The sequence below is a fragment of the Entelurus aequoreus genome, linkage group LG11 (assembly GCF_033978785.1).
Source record: "Entelurus aequoreus isolate RoL-2023_Sb linkage group LG11, RoL_Eaeq_v1.1, whole genome shotgun sequence".
Taxonomy (NCBI): domain Eukaryota; kingdom Metazoa; phylum Chordata; class Actinopteri; order Syngnathiformes; family Syngnathidae; genus Entelurus; species Entelurus aequoreus.
This window is the reverse complement of record NC_084741.1, coordinates 59,686,992-59,710,396: the sequence shown is the minus strand read 5'-3', so window position 1 is coordinate 59,710,396 and position 23,405 is coordinate 59,686,992. Positions and strand designations below refer to the sequence as shown.

The 23,405-nt window shown below is 40.3% G+C and overlaps 2 protein-coding genes across 4 annotated transcripts in view; one reads left to right on the top strand and one right to left on the bottom strand.

The window, feature by feature from the left end:
• Positions 1 to 501: 501 nt before the first annotated feature.
• On the bottom strand, positions 502 to 20,661 carry LOC133660297 (frizzled-6-like). The gene is made up of 8 exons (XM_062063639.1): positions 20,508 to 20,661; positions 16,983 to 17,352; positions 9,126 to 9,322; positions 8,474 to 9,053; positions 7,916 to 8,335; positions 2,865 to 3,013; positions 2,393 to 2,779; positions 502 to 647 (listed from the first exon to the last, which is right to left on the bottom strand). Exons 2-8 carry the CDS (start codon positions 17,154 to 17,156, stop codon positions 503 to 505), a joined length of 2,052 nt encoding a protein of 683 aa, XP_061919623.1. The 5' UTR covers positions 17,157 to 17,352; positions 20,508 to 20,661; the 3' UTR covers position 502.
• Positions 20,662 to 21,787: 1,126 nt separating this feature from the next.
• klhl32 (kelch-like family member 32) overlaps positions 21,788 to 23,405 on the top strand; it is a 69,636-nt gene continuing 68,018 nt past the window's right edge. The window contains exons 1-4 of one of the 3 annotated variants that reach the window (XM_062063635.1): positions 21,788 to 21,960; positions 22,039 to 22,154; positions 22,224 to 22,303; positions 22,899 to 23,011. In XM_062063635.1, the coding sequence (XP_061919619.1) occupies positions 22,989 to 23,011 (23 nt within the window). In that variant the 5' untranslated portion in view covers positions 21,788 to 21,960; positions 22,039 to 22,154; positions 22,224 to 22,303; positions 22,899 to 22,988. The remainder of the gene's footprint in view (positions 21,961 to 22,038; positions 22,155 to 22,223; positions 22,304 to 22,898; positions 23,012 to 23,405) is intronic. The other 2 variants (XM_062063634.1, XM_062063636.1) reach the window with 2 other exon arrangements.

Sequence of the window (23,405 nt, the reverse complement as noted above, 5' to 3'; positions counted from 1 at the left end):
TTATTATGACACTGCTTAAGAAAACATTGTAAAAGACGATAACATGATCTAAATGTCTACTTTAAAAAAGTGAGAGTATGCACATTACTTAATGAGGTTTGGAGGCAAACCCTCTTTGAGGAAGACATATAAAAAGAAAACCCAAAAGGACACTTCACTCATACTGACGGTTAGGAAACATCATGACCTCACATACTAAAATACCCAGTGTAGTGACTAAATCCTGCTTAAGAAAATATAATATCCACATAAATATTTTCATTGAGCTTCCCATAATGCATCAATGCGATTTATAGTAGTTGGCATGCAGCTGTACTAGTAAAAGCTTGGTGAAGTATGACTCCTCCTTATTTAAAACAAAAACTCCTAAGGAGCTAAATATCACATTGCTGATATGGACATTCAGTGCCTACAACCAAACTAAAGCAATACAATCAGGGTCGAAAGACAGAACTGTAAAGCCTGCTGTCAGTGTACTCGAACATTCTGGTAGACCAGCGTCTCAGCAGTTACTGTCTTTTGTGTCCTTGCTCTCCTCGGACACCTCGGGCACCTGCTGGTGGGTGCAGTCTTGGGAGCTTGAAGCTGGATGCTGTTGTACGATGGGAACTGGTCTGGCGTCTGACGGCTCGCTCTTTGGAGTCATCCTAAACCGGCCAGGATGCATCAGACGTTAGTTATTCCATGGACATGTAAGATTTGTTCACACGTAATAGGTTACAGCTGAGGGGCTGCATGAGCTCTGAAGATACAGAATGAAGTAGTAGTAGTCTTATTTATTTCACTTATTTTAATTACTAAAATGGATGGAGGGATGGACAGCTGACATGCATGTGGGCCTATTGCTTGAGAACTCAGCGTACGTTCAGTGAACATACAATAAATAACTTTAATAAGGAGCGTAAAACACAAATAACATGACCAGAATAAAATTATATTATACATTCATGGAAGTTACTAAAGTCAGTTGACTCATATCCAAAGCAGTACAGTGAGACTCTAGTGGTATCCAAATATCATATAGGAAAAAGTTAGGGCTACAGTAACTTAATAAAGTAAAAGTTAAAGTACCAATGATTGTCACACACACACTAGGTGTGGTGAAATTTGTCCTCTGCATTTGACCCATCCCCTTGATCACCCCCTGGGAGGTGAGGGGAGCAGTGAGCAGCAGCGGTGCCACGCCCGGGAATCATTTTTGGTGATTTAACCCCCAATTCTACAGTGGAACCCTGATTTACGAACCCCTCCACTTTTCAATTTAATTAGAAAAATATGCTTTGGTGTACAAACCTTGTCTTAGTGTACAAATGTTTCATCCACTCATTGCGGCCTGCAGTGTAGCCATTTTGTGCTCGTCAGTGCATCCATTGTGGGCGAGCTAATCAATCTCCGGTGCTCATTCAGTCAACAGAGCAGTGCTGCTGTTAACTACTGTGCTACTTTGTGTGCTTTTTGTGTGTTTTTCTTAGCCTTGTTTAAGTTTTGCAAGCTCAATCTAAGTCTAACTCTAAAGAAAGCAAAAGAGAAGCAATGTGTGGTTTGAAGCATTCAGAAAGTATCCACAGCGTTGTCAATACTGCCCAGCCCCCTCCTTTCTGCTGCACGCAAAGAACATTAACCAACCATGTAAAGTGGATTTTATTTTTTATTTCCAATTATTGTAGCGACTTGGCTGTTGAAGATAGAGTTTTGTGATTTCAAATTCTGAGTGCAACACAGGACTAGTGACCATGTGTGTGCGTGTCGGCAGGGCGACTGAAAATGAGGACAGTTTAGCCAATTGTTTTTAGCTTTGTTTTCAATAGAAAGCTGATGTATCACCCCCTTGTTATGTTTGTTTGATATACAGTAATGTATAGCAATTTTTACTAACATTTTGGTCTTTTGTTAGGGCTGAAAGCCATTATTCATGTTTACATTTTTTATCAGAATCAGAATCAGAATCAGAATAGTTTTATTGCCATTGTTTGAGAACGGGTTCACAAACTAGGAATTTTTCTTGGTGCAATCGTGCAACATAAAACACATATAACACATATTTGGTAATAAAAACAGCTGTAACTGAGCTTATGAAATTTGCTTTAATAGAAAACCTTTTCTATTTATGAATGATGTTCAAGAACCAATTAGGTTCCGAAATCGAGGTTCCATTGTATTAAAAACATTATATGACAGTTGACAGATGTCACAAATGTTCGTTTGAAAATGTCCTGAACAGTTAAAAATATTATCATGGAAAACCATTGATTGTAGACAGGATTTATTTCCCTTTCCTTCCTAAATTGTGTCTGACTTCAGAGGCTTCAGACAAGAAATGACTTAAAACGTGTACTGTAAAAATAAATATGCTCACCAAGAGGATAAATGCTAAAATCATGGTTAGTCTTACCTTGCATCTGGTACTCTGCTGTGTAAACTCTCAGAAGGGCTGCTGATCTTGCCTGAGCTCCCCCCTTTGCTACGTCTTTCTCCCCCTTCCCGCTCCTTGTCATTGTGCTTGGAGCTTCGGCTAGAGGTGCCTTTGTCCAGGTGCGCCCTCACAGAGCCTTGGGCGGGATGCTCATGATTTCCCAGAGGTAAGTTTGCTCCTTGATTAGCTCCGCCAGTGGAAGCAACGTTTGGTGCGGCGCCGGTGCTAGTGCCCATTGATTTGGAGACAACCTTGAGCTTGTGGGAGGTTGACTTATAGTGCTTCTTCTTGTGCTGGACACGGCTGTTATGCTTGAGGAAGAACTCACAGGACTCCTGGAGCACCCGGCGGCTCTCGCTGATTGGACTGTAGGTCACAGGACATGTGACGGTGAGACAAAAACATACAATGTCTTCATTGGTAGAAAATTTGGCAAAACAAATGCCCTCACTCTCTTTTGCGAGTCCTGTTGAAGAAGTAGGCCCACTCGGAGCAGGTCTTTTTGCTGCTGACCCAGAACACTGCCGATATTCCAACCACCAGGGTCATCAAGTACTTGACCAAGAACAGAGAAAGGTCTGGACGCTTGTGCACTGTTGTCTGAGAAAGTATTAATTGATTATGTGTATATTAGCAGAACTCAAGTGGTGGACAGATGTAGTGTGTGTTAGGTGTTGTTTCCGTTTGTTAGCTTTACAGTCAATCCTTAAGGGGATTCTATTTATAGAAGCAATAGCATCCATGGTAACAGGGGCTTGACAACAGACAGTTGTATTTTCTCTTGGTTTAACTTGACTTTCTGTCAAATGCTTTAAGCATACAGCATTAATTAGTCTAAATTCTCTAAAAAAGTGCCTAAAAATTAAGCTACGGTGAGGGTAGGAACGTAGAATGACCGGTAAATCGAGAGCTTCGCCTTCTGCCAAAACAGACCGATACAGTGACTGCAACACTGCCGACGCTGCACCAATCTGTCTGTCAATCTTGCGGTCTATTCTTCACTCACTAGTGAACAAGACCCCGAGATACTCAAACTCCTCCACTTTAAGCAGAACCTCAGTGGGGGTTGCATCCCACCCTTTTCCGACTGAGAACTATGGCCTCAGATTTTGAGGTGCTGATCCTCATCCAAGCAGCTTCACACTCGGCTGCAAACCTCCCCAATGAACGCTGAAGATCCTAGCCTGATGAAGCCAACAGGACCACATCATCTGCAAACAGCAGAGAGGCAATCCTCTGGCCACCAAACTGGAAAACCTCCACACCATGACTGCGCCTACAAATTCTGTCCATAAAGATAATGAACAGGACCGGTGACAAAGGGCAGCCCTGGCGGAGTACAACGTCCACTGGGAACATGTCTGACTTACAACCGGCAATGCCAACCAGACTCCTGCTCCGCTTGTACAGGGACCGAATGGCCCGTAGCAACGGACTCTGGACCCCATACCCCTGGAGCACCCCCCACAGGACATCGCAAGGGACACGATTGAATGCCTTTTCCAAATCCACAAAACACATGTGGACTGGTTGAGCAAACTCCCATGCCTACTCCAGTACCCTAGCGAGGGTATAAATCTTGTCCTGTATTCCACGACCAGGACGAAAACCACATTGTTCTTCCTGAATCCGAGGCTCAACTAACAGCCAAACTCTCCTCTCCAGCATCCTGGAATAGACTTTCCACGGGAGGCTGAGAGGTGTGATCCCTCTATAATTGGAACACACCCTCCTGTCCCCCTTCTTGAAAAGGAGGACCACCACCCCGATCTGCCAATCCAGAGGTACTGCCCCAGACGTCCACGCTATGTTGAAGAGACGTGTCAGCCACGACAGTCCCACAACATCCATAGCCTTGAGGTATTCGGGGCGAATCTCGTCCTCTCCTAGGGCCTTGCCACCGGGGAGTTTTTTGATTGATTGATTTTGATTGATTGATTTTGATCTGCATTTGTGACCTCAGACTCCTCTAAGCAGGATGCGTCTGTAAGATTAAGGAGATCCTCAAAGTATTCCTTCCACCGCCCAACTATATCCCCAGTAGTGGTCAGTAGGTTTCCGCCCCACTATACACAGTGTGGACTGGGTACTGCTTCCCCCTCCTGAGGCGTTGGATGGTTTGCCAAAATCTCATTGAGGCCGACCAATTATCCTGCTTCATGGTCTCTCCAAACTCCTCCCATGCCCAAGTTTTTCTTTCCGCTACCGCCGAGGCCGCGGCTCGCTTGGCCTGTCGGTACCTGTCAGCTGCTTTGGGAGTCCCACAAGCATTAGGACTCCTTCTTCAGCTTGATGGGCCCCTTTATCTCTGGTGTCCACCATCGGGTTCAGGGGTTGCCGCCATGACAGGCACCAACCGCCTTGCGACCACAGCCTTGATCAGCAACAGCAGCAATGGAGGTACGGAACACGGCCCATTCGGACTCAATGTCCCCCACCTTCTTCGGAATGCTGTTGAAGCTCTGCCGGAGGTGCGAGTTGAAGATCTGGCGGGCGGGAGCCTCTGCCAAACGCTCCCAGCTTACCCTCACTAAACATTTGTGCCACCTGATCCAACTCACCACCACGTGGTGATCAGTTGACAGCTCGGCCCTTCTCTTCACCGGAGTGTGCAAGACAGGCGGTTGCATATCTGATGAAACGACTACAAAGTCGATAATCGTTCTTCCCAATCACGCCCCTCCAGGTTTCGCTGTCGCTGCCAACGTGGCCGTGGAAGTCACCCAGTAGAATGACGGAGTACCCGGGGGGGACGCCCTGCAACACTCCCTCCAGGGTCCCAGAGAACGAACTGCCATTTGGTGCATACGCACAAATATGGATGATGTTCTTTAAGAAATGATCGAGTTCGAGCCCATTATCGAATCCTCTTATCGAACCGATTCCTTATCGAATCTCTTATCGAATCCAGTTAGGTTGTTGTGTGTGCACTGAGTTCAAAAAGCCATAGATGTTATATGACTGGGCTGGCACACTGTTTATATGGAGGAAAAGCGGACGTGACTGAGGACAGCATGCGGCCGTTATAGGGTGAAGGTTTCAGGTGAGAGGGGACGCTAAAGGCACGCCCCCAGTGAGCATATAGTGCTGCTATGTGCGTTGTAAATAAAAAAAATTGCAGACAAACACATCACCAACATGGACGAGGTGCCGCTCACTTTCGACATCCAGGTGAAGCACAGTGGAGAAGAAGGGGACCAGCACGGTAGCGAATCGATACGCACAACGGGGCAAGAAAAGTCGGCTTTTACTGTTGTGCTAGCTTGCTATGCTAATGGGCAACGAGACTGACTTTGAAAATGAGGAGAGGGAATCTGGCGTGTTTGATGGAGAACTTGCCCAGCTGTTCATTTTGGACACAGAAGATGAGGACTTTGATGTTTTTGTGTTAACACTAACAACTACTTGCTTTGTCATACAAACCCCGTTTCCATATGAGTTGGGAAATTGTGTTAGATGTAAATATAAACGGAATACAATGATTTGCAAATCATTTTCAACCCATATTCAGTTGAATATGCTACAAAGACAACATATTTGATGTTCAAACTGATAAACTTTTTTTTTTTTGCAAATAATCATTAACTTTAGAATTTGATGCCAGCAACACGTGACAAAGAAATTGGGAAAGGTGGCAATAAATACTGATAAAGTTGAGGAATGCTCATCAAACAGTTATTTGGAACATCCCACAGGTGAACAGGCAAATTGGGAACAGGTGGGTGCCATGATTGGGTATAAAAGTAGATTCCATGAAATGCGCAGTCATTCACAAACAAGGATGGGGCGAGGGTCACCACTTTGTCAACAAATGCGTGAGCAAATTGTTGAACAGTTTAAGAAAAACCTTTCTCAACCAGCTATTGCAAGGAATTTAGGGATTTCACCATCTACGGTCCGTAATATCATCAAAGGGTTCAGAGAATCTGGAGAAATCACTGCACGTAAGCAGCTAAGCCTGTGACCTTCAATCCCTCAGGCTGTACTGCATCAACAAGCGACATCAGTGTGTAAAGGATATCACCACATAGGCTCAGGAACACTTCAGAAACCCACTGTCAGTAGCTACAGTTGGTCGCTACATCTGTAATTGCAAGTTAAAACTCTCCTATGCAAGGCGAAAACCGTTTATCAACAACACCCAGAAACGCCGTCGGCTTCGCTGGGCCTGAGCTCATCTAAGATGGACTGATACAAAGTGGAAAAGTGTTCTGTGGTCTGACGAGTCCACATTTCAAATTGTTTTTGGAAACTGTGGACGTCGTGTCCTCAGGACCAAAGAGGAAAAGAACCATCTGGGGTGTTATAGGCGCAAAGTTGAAAAGCCAGCATCTGTGATGGTATGGGAGTGTATTAGTGCCCAAGACATGTGTAACTTACACATCTGTGAAGGCACCATTAATGCTGAAAGGTACATACAGGTTTTGGAGCAACATATGTTGCCATCCAAGCAACGTTACCATGGACGCCCCTACTTATTTCAGCAAGACAATGCCAAGCCACGTGTTACATCAACGTGGCTTCATAGTAAAAGAGTGCGGGTACTAGACTGGCCTGCCTGTAGTCCAGACCTGTCTCCCATTGAAAATGTGTGGCGCATTATGAAGCCTAAAATACCACAACGGAGACCCCCGGACTGTTGAACAACTTAAGCTGTACATCAAGCAAGAATGGGAAAGAATTCCACCTGAGAAGCTTAAAAAATCTGTCTCCTCAGTTCCCAAACGTTTACTGAGTGTTGCTAAAAGGAAAGGCCATGTAACACAGTGGTGAACATGCCCTTTCCCAACTACTTTGGCACGTGTTGCAGCCATGAAATTCTTTTAGTTAATTATTATTTGCAAAAAAAAAAAAAAGTTTCTGAGTTTGAACATCAAATATCTTGTCTTTGTAGTGCATTCAATTGAATATGGGTTGAAAAGGATTTGCAAATCATTGTATTCCGTTTATATTTACATCTAACACAATTTCCCAACTCATATGGAAACAGGGTTTGTATATAACACAAAAACAAAGATAATAATGTCTTTTTTTCCAAATAGTTTAGCATATACCAATGAACATAGAATTGGGGTTAGCATTCTTTCATTTTTCAATATGCGGCCCTTGGTGGAAAAAGTATGGACACCCGTTTTAAGCAAAGAAAAGCAGTACAAGAATCAGTTTGCCTTTCGGCATAGCTTGCAACTACATAATCATCGTTCAAAATGACAATTCAGTCCTTTCCTTCACACCTTTTGACTATTGAAAACAACAAATGGTGTTTTGTCTTGAACTGTGCCTCTTTGCTCTTTTGCTCTGCTTTGCTTTGGCTTTATAGAAAAACAACAAAAGATTTGTCACCTGTGGTCTTGAGTAATCAAGGCAAAAACAATTTAGAGACTAGATCATCTGTTTTTAGGAGTCTAATCAACAACAAGCAATTTTCTAAGAAAATGTTCTACAATTTGCCTTTTCGCTCAGTTTTTTCCAACACGTCCAGTGTAACGGTAATATAGTTACCTTGTACGAACAGGGGATGCTGTATTCCTGGCATCGATCGTTGATCCACGTGTTCTCCCATGTGCTGCGGTAACTCTGTTCGTAAGAGTAGCATGCTAACAGGGTGACCAGCGGGACCAAGTAGAGGCAGCTGAACACACCGATGCGGATCATGAACTTCTTGAGCTTCTCCTGGTTGCGCTCGTCGTGCTGGATAACCTGTCGCACATGGTTCAGAGAAACGATGCCGGCGAGGATGAGGAAGAGCCCGACGATGACGCCCACGCACACGGGAGCGATAACAAAGTAGCGCAGGGCATCCAGATCGTACAGTCCCACAAAGCAAACCCCGCTAATGTTGTCGCCTTCAACCTTGTTCAGGGCTAGCAGCATGACTGTTAGGGCACCGGGGATCCCCCAGGCAGCAGAGTGGAACCACACCTAAAAAGACAGAACACACACAATGCCTTTAAAGAGCTTGCATCGTTCCCCTTGAAGCGTTTTGAGCACATTTCAACCCTCTAATTAATTTCTGCTCCTGTCAACACATCTTTTCATCCGTTTTCAACACAATCTTACCGCTTTCTTCTCTATAGCCTCACAGCTCCATTTAGGCCCAGCTGCCAGGAACCAAGTGATGGTGAGTATGACCCACCAGACGATGCCAGCCATTGAGAAGAAGTACAGGAACATAAAAAACAGAGTGCAGCCTTTGCTCTGAGAACCTAAGACGACGGTATCCACGCCGGCAGGATGGGACGGCGTGCTGCAGGCTGCATTGTTACCCAGCAGGAAGCCAATGAAGTACATAAGCGACACAAAGCTGTAGCAGACGGCGTAGAAGATTATGGGACGCTCAGGGTAGCGGAAGCGTTTGACATCAATGAGGAACGTAAGGAAGGTGAAGAGAGTGGCAGCCAAGCAGATGATAGAGCAAACGCCAATTAAGTTTTTGGCAAATTCAATGTCATGGGGTTTGAAATACATATTGGAACAAGGCGGAGCACAATCCTGAGCGCCCAAGAACGATGCACCATAGCCAGGTTTAGTTTTCAACTGCAGCGGACACCAAAAGCCCAGGTCTCTCTTAGCAGATGTGGAGCTCATTGGGGTGGTTGCAGGTAGATTGGAACCACCCAGAAAGCCACATGAGTCAAGTCTGAAGAAATAAAATACACATTTATTTGGACTGATCATCACGTTTCGCATGACTGCTGTGGTTGTTACTTACTTGTTGCACTGTAGCTCTGGAGGCCAGATGATACCGAAAACTCGGATGTCCTCCTGACAACCGGATAGAACAGCCTCACACTCCTCTCGACATGGGAGAAGCACTGTGTTCTCCTCCGTGCATGCTGGGAAAAAGGCTTGGCACAGGAAGTGGTGGACATTTGGAGAACAGTGAAGATTTGCCAAGGGCACAAATGGCTGCAACGAGAACAATGAAATTATGTTCAAAATAACTTTGTTACATTGTTAGCAACGGATTTTGACCAAACCCGAACATGATACATAGTGCGTTTTACATTACACATTTCTTCTTGGTCTATTTTGCATTGTAACATATTTGAAAACTGTAGTCCACAATTTGCGCAGTAAAAGCATATGGCTGAAGTTGCGACCGAAGTGAAAAACATACAATAAAAATAAAAAAATATAAATGTATACGACACAAGAAAGTGTTGTCCTCCACACGTGTAACACAGAAAGTGAACATTTTATTGTTTTCTACCAATCACATCAAGTCACACCAAGCCTTTACTGACCTCCTGTACTTTTTTCTTGCAATGGCTGTTTAAATTAATTAGCTGTATAGGGGAAAAGCCACAGATGTGTTTTTCTTATGGTTCTTTAGTTAGCATCTGAATGTAAATGTTGTTGATGACTCAAACAGTCCAGAAGTATATATAAACAAATTCATAAATACAAAAATTCTCTCTCACATGAACAGATTAAAAATCGTAAAAACGCAAAATTTTGATTGATCTTGCTCATAAACACATCATAACAGGACTGTCTGCGAATGCAGCTTGTCATTACAATTAGGGATGTAACTATGTGAACATTTTATATCACGGTTATTATGACCAACATTTTACCATTTATCATTATTATCACAGTATTGTGGAATGTCCTTAAAAAGTACTGAACACACACTGAAATCTTTCAACCTGAAATACTTTATTCATGTTAGCATTTAAACTAGCAAGCCAGCACTAGTCGGTCCGTGAGTTTATCAAAGTACAGTTATTAATCATGATTTTTCGATAACTTTCTTTTAAAATGGTAATACTAACCATCTGGAGTTTTACCACAGTTAATATGAATAACGTTTATCATTACATCCCTAGTTACAGACACATTTCTCACACACTTGGTCTGCCAGAGAATAAGAAGACAGAGCAGCGCACTTTGTCGCTATATCTGTTACTATATTTAGCAAACATTTAATTCTAGAGAAAATACTTTTGGAGACTCTTGACATGAGTCTCCAAAATTGCTCTTGTCAACAAGATGCAGCTATGTCTTGCTAAAGCTACAACAATTAGTCAACATTTTTTTGATGAATTCGACTAGAAAAAAAGCTTTGATTTTTTATTATGTTGCTTTGATTAATCATGTAATGACTGTAACGAAAAAAAAATGTATAGATCCGAACCACTAAAATTGGCCAGAAATTAAAATACATGGATTTAGTTCACGCACGCCTGAAGCAATAGAGCGCACATGAGAGCAATGATGTGGGTGCCATGATCTGTGTGGCGGCAAACTGTGGAGAGTTGCGATTCAGAAAAATGGCTCATGTAAAACACCAACGAGGGGCAAATAGACTAAAGGACCCAAAGCAAAGGACAGAAACCGTCATAAGTTTTTGATTTCAAATGTAAAATGACTGACATCAGGATGCAATGATTTCACTGTCAAACAGAGATGACATTCCACAACAATACTGTAACATATATGTTGCGGTACATTACCTACCTAGTTAACTTACATGTTGTCTATAATTAAAAGGCAGCCAAAAGCGGACCCAAAAACAAAAAGACAGGACATTTTCTGCATTTCATTTTTCACACCATTAATGACACATCTAACTTGTATCTCCTATGTTGCATAGTGATGAGAGAAAGGTTGAGGACACAGCTCAAAAGTAAAATTGTTCTATTATTTTGCTAAGCTACACAACAGCACACAAAGGAACGATTCACTGGCTGGAATCCATATTCTTCTGTTGCCATATAGTTGGTGGGAAATGAATGTGCGGATGCCAGGCAAAGAAGCCAAGGATAACACCACACTTGTGATTGGTTGGTGGACTACAATATATTTGTCAAAGATCATCACCAGCTTAACTAATATCATAACACTTGGACTATTTAATATAATCGGGAACGCATAAATCATTACCACGGACCTGTCCACTGATAATATTTATAATCATAACAAACACAAGACCAACTCCAACACGGCCTGCTATTAAATAACTACTTTTTTCTCTCCATGCTGAAATCCAGTCTGGCAGCAAGTCCACATCTCTGGGAACCTTGTATGCAAACTCTGACAGTAAGCACCATTGTGCTTGACCCAAAGTCAAGAACTCTTTCTCAGTTAGCTGAAAAGTACAAACTGCTATAATGGGGTTAGTTAGCATCAACAGCTGGTAGTAATGCTTGTTCACCTGATAATTAAACTAGTCAAAAGGATGGGTTGATGCAACTTTTCCTAGTTGAAAGCCTTAAATAATCCTTCTGTTACTGTATATAGCGACACACCAAATTTACTGTTACAGCTCAGAGCCAACTTGTCAATAAATATAACATAGCTTTCTGTAGCTTTTACGTGCAGTGACGTTAATGTTTTAATTAGGGCTGTCAAGGTTAATGCCATAATAAAGAGTTAAGGAAAGTTTCCTTCAACAGCACAATCTTTTTTAATTGCCCGATGACGCTCAGTCCATACCGTAGCGGTGGAAACGCAGTGGCGAACCACCAGAGGTTGAGTCACAGGAGTGAATAAAGAGCTGAAATGGACAAAGAAAATAAATATTGAATGATAAGTATAACTCTGAAGCCCATGCAAGTTGCTCTCTCCACAAGACCAAAGTTATTTCCAATCCACTGTCGCAGTGAGTCGAGTTATCACTGGAGATTCTAGCTGCTAACAGCACAAAGTTGCCAAGTGCACTTATTACACACGACTTTGGGCTTGTTTTTTTCTAAAGTCACTTGCAAAGTTTGTAAGTAGCAGGTTGCATTTTTTTATACACCGGTATATATTTCATAATGGGAGAAAGATAAAGTAGTAAAAGACTGGATTAGACCCCAGGTGGAAAATGTGTTTGCGTCTGTAAAAAAGTGTTTGTGTCCATTTTGTGTTGAGCTTTTTAAAAAAAGCATAATGTTTAATAAACAAACATTGGCAAAAATCTAATTGTCCAGCCCCATGTTGGGTGTATATTTTAACGAGGTAGACTAGGGATGGTAATCTAACAACAATCTTTTTGATTTGTGTCCGATTCTTGGTGTGCTGTTTCAATTTAGAATCAAATCTCGATTCAATACGATTCAAACCCATTCTCGCAATATATTATTTGGTATAAAAAATTGTGATAAAACCTTTTCAAAATAGGTTACAAGTTACAAAAGCTCTTCATGGCTGCTGACGTATGATGTACACGCATTGATTAAGCGCAGAGATTACCTAAAAAAACACATCTTTTTAAAAATGGGTTCTCAAAAACTATGAATCAAAGTACAATCAGAATAAGTAAGAATCACGATTCGATGTGAATCGATTTTTTTTTTTTAAATTACCTCTACAAAGCACGTACCGTATTTTGCGGACTATAAGTCGCAGTTTTTTTCATAGTTTGGCCGGGGGTGCGACTTATACTCAGGAGCGACTTATGTGTGAAATTATTAACACATTACCGTAAAATATCAAATAATATTATTTAGCTCATTCACGTAAGAGACTAGAGGTATAAGATTTCATCAGATTTAGCGATTAGGAGTGACAGATTGTTTGGTAAACGTATAGCATGTTCTATATGTTATAGTTATTTGAATAACTCTTACCATAATATGTTACGTTAACATACCAGGCACGTTCTCAGTTGGTTATTTATGCATCATATAACGTACACTTATTCAGCCTGTTGTTCACTATTCTTTATTTATTTTAAATTGCCTTTCAAATGTCTATTCTTGGTGTTGGGTTTTATCAAATACATTTCCCCAAAAAATGCGACTTATACTCCAGCGCGACTTATATATTTTTTTTTCCTTCTTTATTATGCATTTTCGGCCGGTGCGACTTATACTCCGGAGCGACTTATACTCCGAAAAATACGGTACTATTGATAAGTTATTGATAATTATTGATATGTTGACTATGACAAAAAGCAATTACCGTAATTGCCATTAAATATTTTAATTGTATGACAGCCTGCATGTAAAATTAATTTACTCTTGGATTATGGTTCAAAGGCCCAAAAAAATAACTGACTGCACTTGTTTTGTATTCCTGTTGCCACTACTTTAAACTATGAATCAAAGGCTATAAGAAGCTAAATTAAACGCTTCTCATATAAATAGTTTATTACATATATTGTGATGACTGGCTTTGACTGTTTGAAAACAGTATGGATTATATTACATGTCAATGACGTTGAAAACAATCTGATTAAGGTGTAACATGTATTTTTAAAAAGCTGGTTTTAACCAAATCCATGCATTAGTTCTTTTTTCCAGTGCATGTAAACACACTGACTGATTCCATTCCCTTTCTGGAATGCTTGTGGAATTTTGGGCCATGGGCTTAAAGAGGAAACATAAATATTTGTGACTGTCTTGGCACAGACTAAAATTGATTTCTCAGATGGATTGTGTAACATGACATTGTATAGTTTCTATAAGATTGTGTACAGGAGAGGAAGTTAGTGAGTGATTAACAGAGTGTGTGTGTAGTCTTTGTGGAATGCACCAAAGGCTTTGTGTGGCTCTGGGCATGGCCATCCCCTTCCTGCACAAATCAAAGAGTCCACACAACAAAGTTGATGAAGTTGCCTGTGGCCAAAGTTGCTGTGAAATCAGAATCCCTTACCTTTGCCAGACGCCACACAAAAGATTACCTCAGCACGTAACTGTTCATGCTTGATGCTCTAACATGACATGTGTAACCTAAACCTCTAGCCTTAGGGAAGGTCACAACACATGATGCAACTGGTAAAGAAAATAATGTATGTCTTACCAAAGCCAGCAAAGAGAAGCTTTATTTAATCAATTATGAAACTATATTCACAATGCTATGTACTTGTAATGTTCCACAGTGAACTTGAACAAGAACAATTATATTAATGGCAGAGTAAAACACTGAGGACAGACCAAAGTGTAATGAGAAGCTGTGGTACAGTACATCTCAGTTTCTCCCCGACTGAGTCCACTCACAATATTAAGCTTAATAATGCTTCAGCAGTTAAATGTACACTCATTGTGACAAGCAGCAACACATTACCCCCTAATCATTAATTCTTCATTTTCAATACAAATGCAGTGGTATCTCAACTTATGACCACTACAGAGCTAAGACATATTGTTTGTAGAACATTACAATAGTATGTACTACAAACAACTACAGTAGTTTTATAAAATAATGTAACAATATTGTTAACTATTTACATTGAGGAGCATACTTTTTCAGCTGTTTCCTACAGGCTGCTTTTGTGTTGTGTAACAATAGGAACTAGAAAAGTGTTGTTTATCTTGCACACGGACATATGTGAGTGACGAACCGGAAAGGTCAGACTTGACAAGAAACAATATGTATGTACGTTTACCAAATGTAATGCTCGACTGTCCAGTTTGAATCAGGACTGAGACAGAACAAACTGAAACACGTCAAACACAGCATCTGCGGCTTCTCAATATTTTTATGGATACATGTCTGTTGTTTGGATGTACTAGGCTGCTAACCGGGGTGACATGTTTTTAATGGTTTGTTTCTCTGATTTGGTCATCCGCTTCTTCTCCTTCACACTAACATTCTCAGGTCCGGTGGATGGAGGGAAGGATTGCGCTCAAAACACACACTTCAACTGTCTAATCAAAACTATGTTTGTTTTTTGTGTAAACGAAGCATTAACAGCCACGTTGAACAATATATAAAAGTATTTAAGGCTCAAATGGCACAACCTTGTGACAAATTCTACTTCAACCGGTGGCGGGTTGGGCTCGTAACTGAAAATTATGCTCACAATTTAAAGAATGACAAAATGCAGATAATCAGCTCTTACCTTAAATTACTCGTAAGTTGAGGTACTAACACTGTATACGTAAACGTTGAGAAGAGTAGACCGTTTTAATATTTAAAAACACACTTTTGGACAAGACCAGGAAGACAAGCAGTTAGTATGTGCTTGTACAATATGGGCACAATATGCAACATAGTGTCTGCTGGTGTTGTGTTGCGGCTCTGTGAAGATGAAGAGTTTTATAAAAGTCAAGTAAACTGAACTTTTCCAAAACTCAATTAAACAAATATTATAAGCTTAAGTTAATGACAGCAATAAAAGTATTTGGTATTCGGAAATGATCGATATATACATCACTACATATCTTCTGTTCTTTTAACGTCATTTGCTTCAAGTACAGTAACACCTTTTTTTTTTTAAAGCCCACTACTACATACACAAATTGAAGTGGTGCATGTTTCCATATGAATAATTCACTGACTAAAGCTTGTGTGTGTTCAGTGACCGTGCTAAAGTGTATACCCACGGTTCCTTTTTACCCCATGGACTATGCCATCTCTTGCGTGCTAATTGACTGTCATGGTGGTAGCTTGTCGGCTAACGATCCAGCATTATGGATCATGCATCAGTGCAAAGGAGTCGATACGCGAGTGCCATGGGAACACAGACATGTCTCTGATTTGCGGTTTTAATCTAACAACTATGAGAGCTAAAAAATACATATACACATCATGAACAAGACTGTTTTACAATACCCAAAACCAGTGAAGTTGGCAGGTTGTGTAAATCGTAAATAAAAACAGAATACAATGATTTGCAAATCCTTTTCAACCTATATTCTAATACATAGACTGCAAAGACAATATATTTAATGTTTGAACTGGAAAACTTTGTTATTTTTTGCAAATATTAGCTCATTTGGAATTTGATGCCTGCAACATGTTTCAAAAAACCTGGCACACGTGGTGGCAAAAAAGACTGAGAAAGTTGAGGAATGCTCATCAAACACTTATTTGGAACATCCCACAGGTGAACAGGCTAATTGGGAACAGGTGGGTGCCATGATTGGGTATAAAAGCAGCTTCCATGCAATGCTCAGTCATTCACAAACAAGGATGGGGCAAGGGTCACCACTTTGTGAACAAACGCGTGAGCAAATTGTCGAACTGTTTAAGAACAACATTTGTCAACGAGCTATTGCAAGGTATTTAGGGATTTTACCATCTACGGTCCGTAATATCATCAAAGGGTTCAGACAATTTAAAGAAATCACTGCACGTAAGCGATGATATTACGGACCTTTGATCCCTCAGGCGGTACTGCATCAAAAAGCGACATCAGTGTGTAAAGGATATCACCACATGGGCTCAGGAACACTTCCGAAAACCACTGTCAGTAACTACAGTTTGTCGCTACATCTGTAAATGCAAAAACTCTACTATGCAAAGCGAAAGCCATTTATCAACAACACTCAGAAACGCTGCTGGCTTCGCTGGGCCCGAGCTCATCCAAGATGGACTGATGCAAAGTGGTTAATGATTATTTGCAAAAAACAAAACACATTTCTCAGTTCAAACATAAAATATCTTGTCTTCGCAGTTTATTTAATTTAATATAAGTTGAAAAAGATTTGCAAATCATTGTATTCTGTTTTTATTTACGAATTACAGAACGTGCCAACTTCACTGGTTTTGGGTTTTTGTAGTAAAAAAACTTAAACGTCTCAAGTCCCAAGCAACACTGTCTAAAATTATGCTATGTGAGAAGTCAGGGTATCTCAGGTGATCTCAGCATGTTGATTGACTTACTGTTGTTTTTTGTTTTAGAACAACTCACCTCCATTTTACTGGCGGCGACATCCTGATCATAGTGCTCCATCATGTTGGGAAAGAAAGTCATGTTGTAAGACAGCCCCATACAGCGATGAACCTCAATCGGCTCGCAGGTGAAGAGGCTGTGAGCACTGCAGCTCCCTGCCCACAGCGCCAGCAGGCACATCAACATCAGCATTGTGAGAGGAGACTGGAAGTTTACGGATACTTTCTTTTCCAACGTGAACAACAGGCTTGCTTTGGCCCAAATAATGGAATTCCTACTGTTATTCCTACTGTTCCAACTATCCTGGGGTCATCTCAAGGGGGGTGATGGCAGTAGCAGAGGGTGTAGTTTCCCCATCAGTCCACTGGATGTGTTATATCCCACATCACTGTAATTAGAAGAACAGGGGCTTAGACATTTTGCGGCCAAGCTTTTATTTTTGAGATTTGATGACATCATCGTCTATCTTCATGTTAAGAAATGGACACGTAATAACGGACATATAATAAGGGAAATTACTTCCTTCTTTTAGAATTCAGTTGCTGTTTACTAAATAAACATACCTTGTCATTCCAACTAGGATATCAGTGCATCAATAAAACATTGCACACATTTAAGAGAAATCAATTATCAATCAATCAATCAATCAATGTTTATTTATATAGCCCTAAATTACAAGTGTCTCAAAGGGCTGATTAATGATTTAATCATATCTTAAAGCGTTAGACATGTCACATTGGCAATGCCTTTTGCACTGATTGAAAGCGGTGATCAAACAGACTCTTAAACAGGACTGCAAATAACGACTCATTTTGTCCTGCTGGTTTCTTAAAAGGGAACTGCACTTTTTGGGGGGAATTTTGCATATCATTCACAATCATTATGAGAGACAAGAACACTTGGACGGAATTTTTTTTTTAGGTTCATAAAAATAAAAAATAAACAACGTTTGCAAAATGCAGCTAATGGGATGTTGCCTTCAAAGCCCTCTAAAACAACTTCAAAACCTTCTATCATTGTTTTTTTTTATACATGCTGTAAGTATGCATATAATGTAGTAACCTACATGTTCATAATAAATATGTGTTATGTACAATATTTACCATATTTTGGTCATTTTAAACATTACCAGAACTTTTATCCTGGGCACCTTTATTGCCCATAGCAACGCTCTTCCGACTTCCGTCAACAAACGTGTGTGTGTGTTGTAATCATGGCAGACTTGGTAACAGGCTATTAAAAAAAAAAAAATTGGATTCAAAACCTAATCTTTTTTAACCTGAGTATACGGAGGATGAAATATTGGTTAAAGAAGCTTAGCAAGCACGAAGAGAGGGTGAAACGTTGGAGCAGACGGAAGCTGAGAGAGTCACGATTGGCATAACTTGGTCACAGTGTAAATGTTGAACTTGGTGCCAAGCTACACTGACAGAAATGGAGTGCCTCTGCTGCACTGAGTGATACACAATGGTTTTATCAATGAAAAGGCTTTTTGTATCTGACGAGGAGGACACTGCTCAAAGAAACTGCATCACTACGAAAAAAACTGTGCTAACAAACCCTGCAGTGGTAGAAACTTTTTTCCACCAACCCAAAATCAACTGGAAACGTCAACGGCCAGCTTGACCAAACGGACAACTGTCCATCGAGTAAGTGACTATAATATTGTTTGTTAGTACAACTACATACACTGTCGAGCTGTGTACAAACAATACATGACATGTGGGCTAGTACTTTACAGGTACTGTAATAAGATTGTTCAGTACACATTTATGTCCTATCACATTACAACCTTAAAAGCCATTCTGACGCAGAAGCGAGTTTACGGCTGATGCTGTAGCAAGCAGTCGCAAAGCGATGTTACTTCGCTATAAGAAAGTTCCTCAGTGTTTACTCTTACAATGATAATTTCGCTACAGCTTGGTTATTATACAGGTAACAGAACGTAAATTAAGAATAGTTAGCGCTTTTTAAGTGCATTTTAGAGTGATTTAGAGGCAGAATGGATTGCTCCAATTAGTTGCATTGCTAGCCACATCTTAGGAGCGTTTTTTAAATCTTTAGAATGCAAAAAAAACCTACAATATATCTGTTCTTGTCTCTCATAAGGACTGTGACCAATAGGTAAAACTTTAAAAAAAGTACATTTTCCTTTAACGCGCAGCAGGTTTGCAAGTCCTGCTTTGTAACTCAAATGGCTCTTACTACTGTAATTCCATAATTTTAGTTCAATATGATTATAAAAACAGCTTGCAAATGTGTAGATGTATATTGACCAGTGCATACGCATATAATATTACGTTTGTATTTGTCATGAAAAAAAGTTACCCTTGAAAATTATACTAGGGGTGTGGGAAAAAAATCTATTCGAATTCGAATCGCGATTCTCACGTTGTGCGATTCAGAATCGATTCTCATTTTTTAAAAATCGAGTTTTTTGGGTTTATTTTTTATTTTTTTTAAATTTTTTACTGTGTTTTTTATTCTTTAATTAATCAATCCAACAAAACAATACACAGCAATACCATAACAATGCAATCCCCCAAAACCAAACCCGACCCACCAACACTCAGAACTGCAATAAACAGAGCAATTGAGAGGAGACGCAAACACGACACAGAACAAACCAAAAGTAGTGAAACAAAAATGAATATGATCAACAACAGTATCAATATTAGTTACAATTTCAACATAGCAGTGATTAAAAATCCCTCATTGACATTATCATTAGACATTTATAATTAAAAAAAAAGAACAATAGTGTCACAGTGGCTTATACTTGCATCGCATCTCATAAGCTTGATAACACACTGTGTCCAATATTTTCACAAAGATAAAATAAGTCATATTTTTGGTTAATTTAATAGTTCAAACAAATTTACATTATTGCAATCAGTTGATAAAACATTGTCCTTTACAATTATAAAAGCTTTTTACAAAAATCTACTACTCTGCTTGCATGTCAGCAGACTGGGGTAGATCCTGCTGAAATCCTATGTATTAAAAAAATCGATATTGAATCGAATCGTGGGACACCCAAAGATTCACAGCCCTAAAAAATACAATTGACAATGTATTAATTAAAAGTGACCGATTGCATGCGTTGTGCTATTCTTTTATTAATACAAACTACTCAAGGTTTATAAAGTGTGTGGCTAATAAATACAAATGAGCTATTATTGTTTAAGTTGGTCATTATTAGCTTAGCTTTCTAAATACATATTGTCGACAAATCTACACAAAAATTACAGCAAGTCAGCAAAACAAAAATGCAGCAATTTCATTTTAATCTCAGCAGCCGACGAGAAAAACACATTTTTGGAAGTGTTTCCATTCTGGCAAGAAAAGGTGAATTATGTTCCCATAGAGCGCGGCTTGAATATTGTTACCCCGTCAATGAAGCACCGATTTCGGGGAAATTGTGAAGCAAACCCCGATGTCTCAACTGGCAACCGTGGTTACGGGGGCCGAAAACTCTTCGCTAGCTAAACAAAAATGTGACACCCATGAACGAAATGCAGATAAAAAAACAAATAAACTTACCAGCAGTTGTAATGAAAGGAATGTCTACAACAGCTGACTACATGAATACACTTTGGAGTAATTTAGAAGGTTATTTGATAGTTTCCTGAAAAACTCCCAACACATTCCCCTTGGTTTGCTCCACTTTATGCCGCCTTCAAAACAATAGGAAAAATCATACGTTGGTGCTCACGAGTAGTTTGGGCTGAATCCACAAAGTAAAAAAAAAGTTATTAACATAAACATATTTAAAAAGTGTTATATTTATAAATGTTAGACTTTTTGAGATTGGAAATAATTATGTTTCTGGCAATTGCATACACTCCGGCATGCATAGTAGTGATGAACGTGAAGGCAGCACGAGGCCTGTTTTGGTTTAACCACGATACTGCAAATGTTGGTAGAGATTCGATACCAGTTACATACAGGCTCAGGTGCCCATTATCGATGCTTATTAGTCCAAATAAATCAAATAACATAACAACTTCCATCCATCAATTTCCTACCGCTTGTCCCTTCAGGGGTCGCAGGGGGTGCTGGAGCCTATTTCAGCTGCATTATCGTCGGGAAAAGTCCTAATTTAAAATGCAAATGTATGCCAGTATAACGGTATACCGTACTGGCATACATATGACATATGAGAATGCAACACCAACAATATGAACGACTGTCAAAATTGCATAATTTGTGGAAATAAAGGTAGAAAATAAGTGAACACTATTGACAATATCGCGGTCACATCGATCTGATGCTGATACTCCAATTGGTATTGATGTTGTTGATGTTTGTATCGATCAAAATATGGACTCGTTGACACGGACGCTTAAAATATATATATATAAAGAAGGTTGTCAGGAATACGAGGTTAGTAATGTATTATATAAAATGTATTTCCTTGTGTTGATCCATCTATTTTCTACTGCTTGTCCCATACATATTTTTTTTAAAATATTACTTATTTTTTCATTTTGGGGTGAAGGGGGGCAGCACATAATATCTAAGTATATGTCTTATTTAGATCATTGGATGAATTCATGGCACATTCTGTTAATAATTAAAAAAAACATACATAATAAAATAAATAAATAAATGTCAACCTACCCACCTACCAAATTGGACCAGGCATCCTTATATAATGTTACGTCTAGCCTCCTAGTGTCCAAACAGCAGATATCTCTTCACCATGACACACATGCTAGTCCCCAGTCATCCACTTGGGGGTGCTATATCCCCCTATTTGTCCGCCTTCATGTGACCACCGGGGGGGGGGCGGAGTTTTGTTGTTACAATGTAGGCGCTACACTAACACATTGACATAACACACACATCACAGATACAAGTGCCGGAATTGCTCGCCGTTGTCGCTCTTTTCCTTTTTTCTCCCGTCTCCTTCAAATAGCGGAGTGCTCGGACACGAAATGCCATTTTTGTCAGAGGAGACCCGGACGAGGACAGGAGGACGCTGACATATGAGGTGTGTGAGCTCTGGCAACGTCAACTATCTACAATATATTTTAGTGTGTAATGAAAGTTTTTACTCCGGCATGGGAAGGCTGTCCTCCACCTGCCACAGTGTATGGAGCCCAGGCGTTGTTGCTAGGAAACCTTTTGACAGCTGGAAGATTTTGGAAAGTGACAGTCAATGCAACAAAGATGTCTACTTATCTGGTAGCACAAACCTCCCTTTCATTCACCATTTCATGTTGTTTTTTGACCAGATCTTTATTGGACTTGCAGCTGCATCCCCCCCCCCACATTTAGCCCGATATGACTCAATCAAGTCATTGAGAAAAAAAATCAGAACGCACATTTTACAGGTAATAATTCTGATTTACAGATCTGTTTATATATAGAGGTCACAATATGTCAGGCTTCACAGGAGATGCAAGATAGCTCCTTCTCTCCTTCATCAGTCAGATGCATTTTCCTGTGGCCATGTATCTGAAGGTCACTCATGAATGGATCGATAACTACATCTTGCCGGAAACTACTCTCAAAAAGGAGTCAGCACTACACTCAGTGCCGCAAAGCATTAAAGACAAAGCTCACATATGTAGACAAGCTTTAAAATGGACCTTACTTATTGTACAGTTAATCTGCAGTGTTACAGTCAGGACACTGTTTGCCTCGTGTCGGATATTAGTCACAAGTACTGTGTGATATTCAGTATATGTAATACATCACAAGGACTTGGTGTCCATGTTATTTTGGAATTCTTGATTATCGGTGTCATAGTGACTGCCACAGTGGGTTCTTTTTGCTGGAAATGATCAATGATCAAAGTCTAGAGTCAAGCGAGAACTTGGCGCCAGTTGCATCTTTTCACGCATCGCACGGGGGAGGGATTGCCACACTGCAGCTGAGTGGAGTGGATGGACTGACAAAAGCTGACACTGTGTTCCTTCCTATCAGGCTGATGTGTGTTGCCACCGAGGAGACCACAGTCTTTAGACGCATAACACCTCCCTGCCACAAGAGTCCCTTCGTTCTGCGTGCAGGGGCATGCCTTCTGAACCAGGCCTCAGGTAAAGAACCTGCTCCAATATATACTGAAAACTACATATTAGCAAAAAAATAAATAAAGCAGGAATACAAGGGTATTTGATGGTAGTAATTTGGTAACACAGCCTCGTCTCTGACTGCTCTTAGTAGTCTCTAAGATGATGTTATCTTCATGTGGTTTTGAACTAAATGATAGTTTAACACAGCAGCTGTAACAGAAATGATCCCCGACAGTCACAATCAGTAATGGGTATCGCCTACATTTTACCCGATAATCCGTACTTTAAAAACAGTGTTGGTGCTTAAATGATCCCCGACAGTCACAATCAGTAATGGGTATCGCCTACATTTTACCCGATAATCCGTACTTTAAAAACAGTGTTGGTGCTTAAAAGGGGCACAAACCGGTTCCTTAAG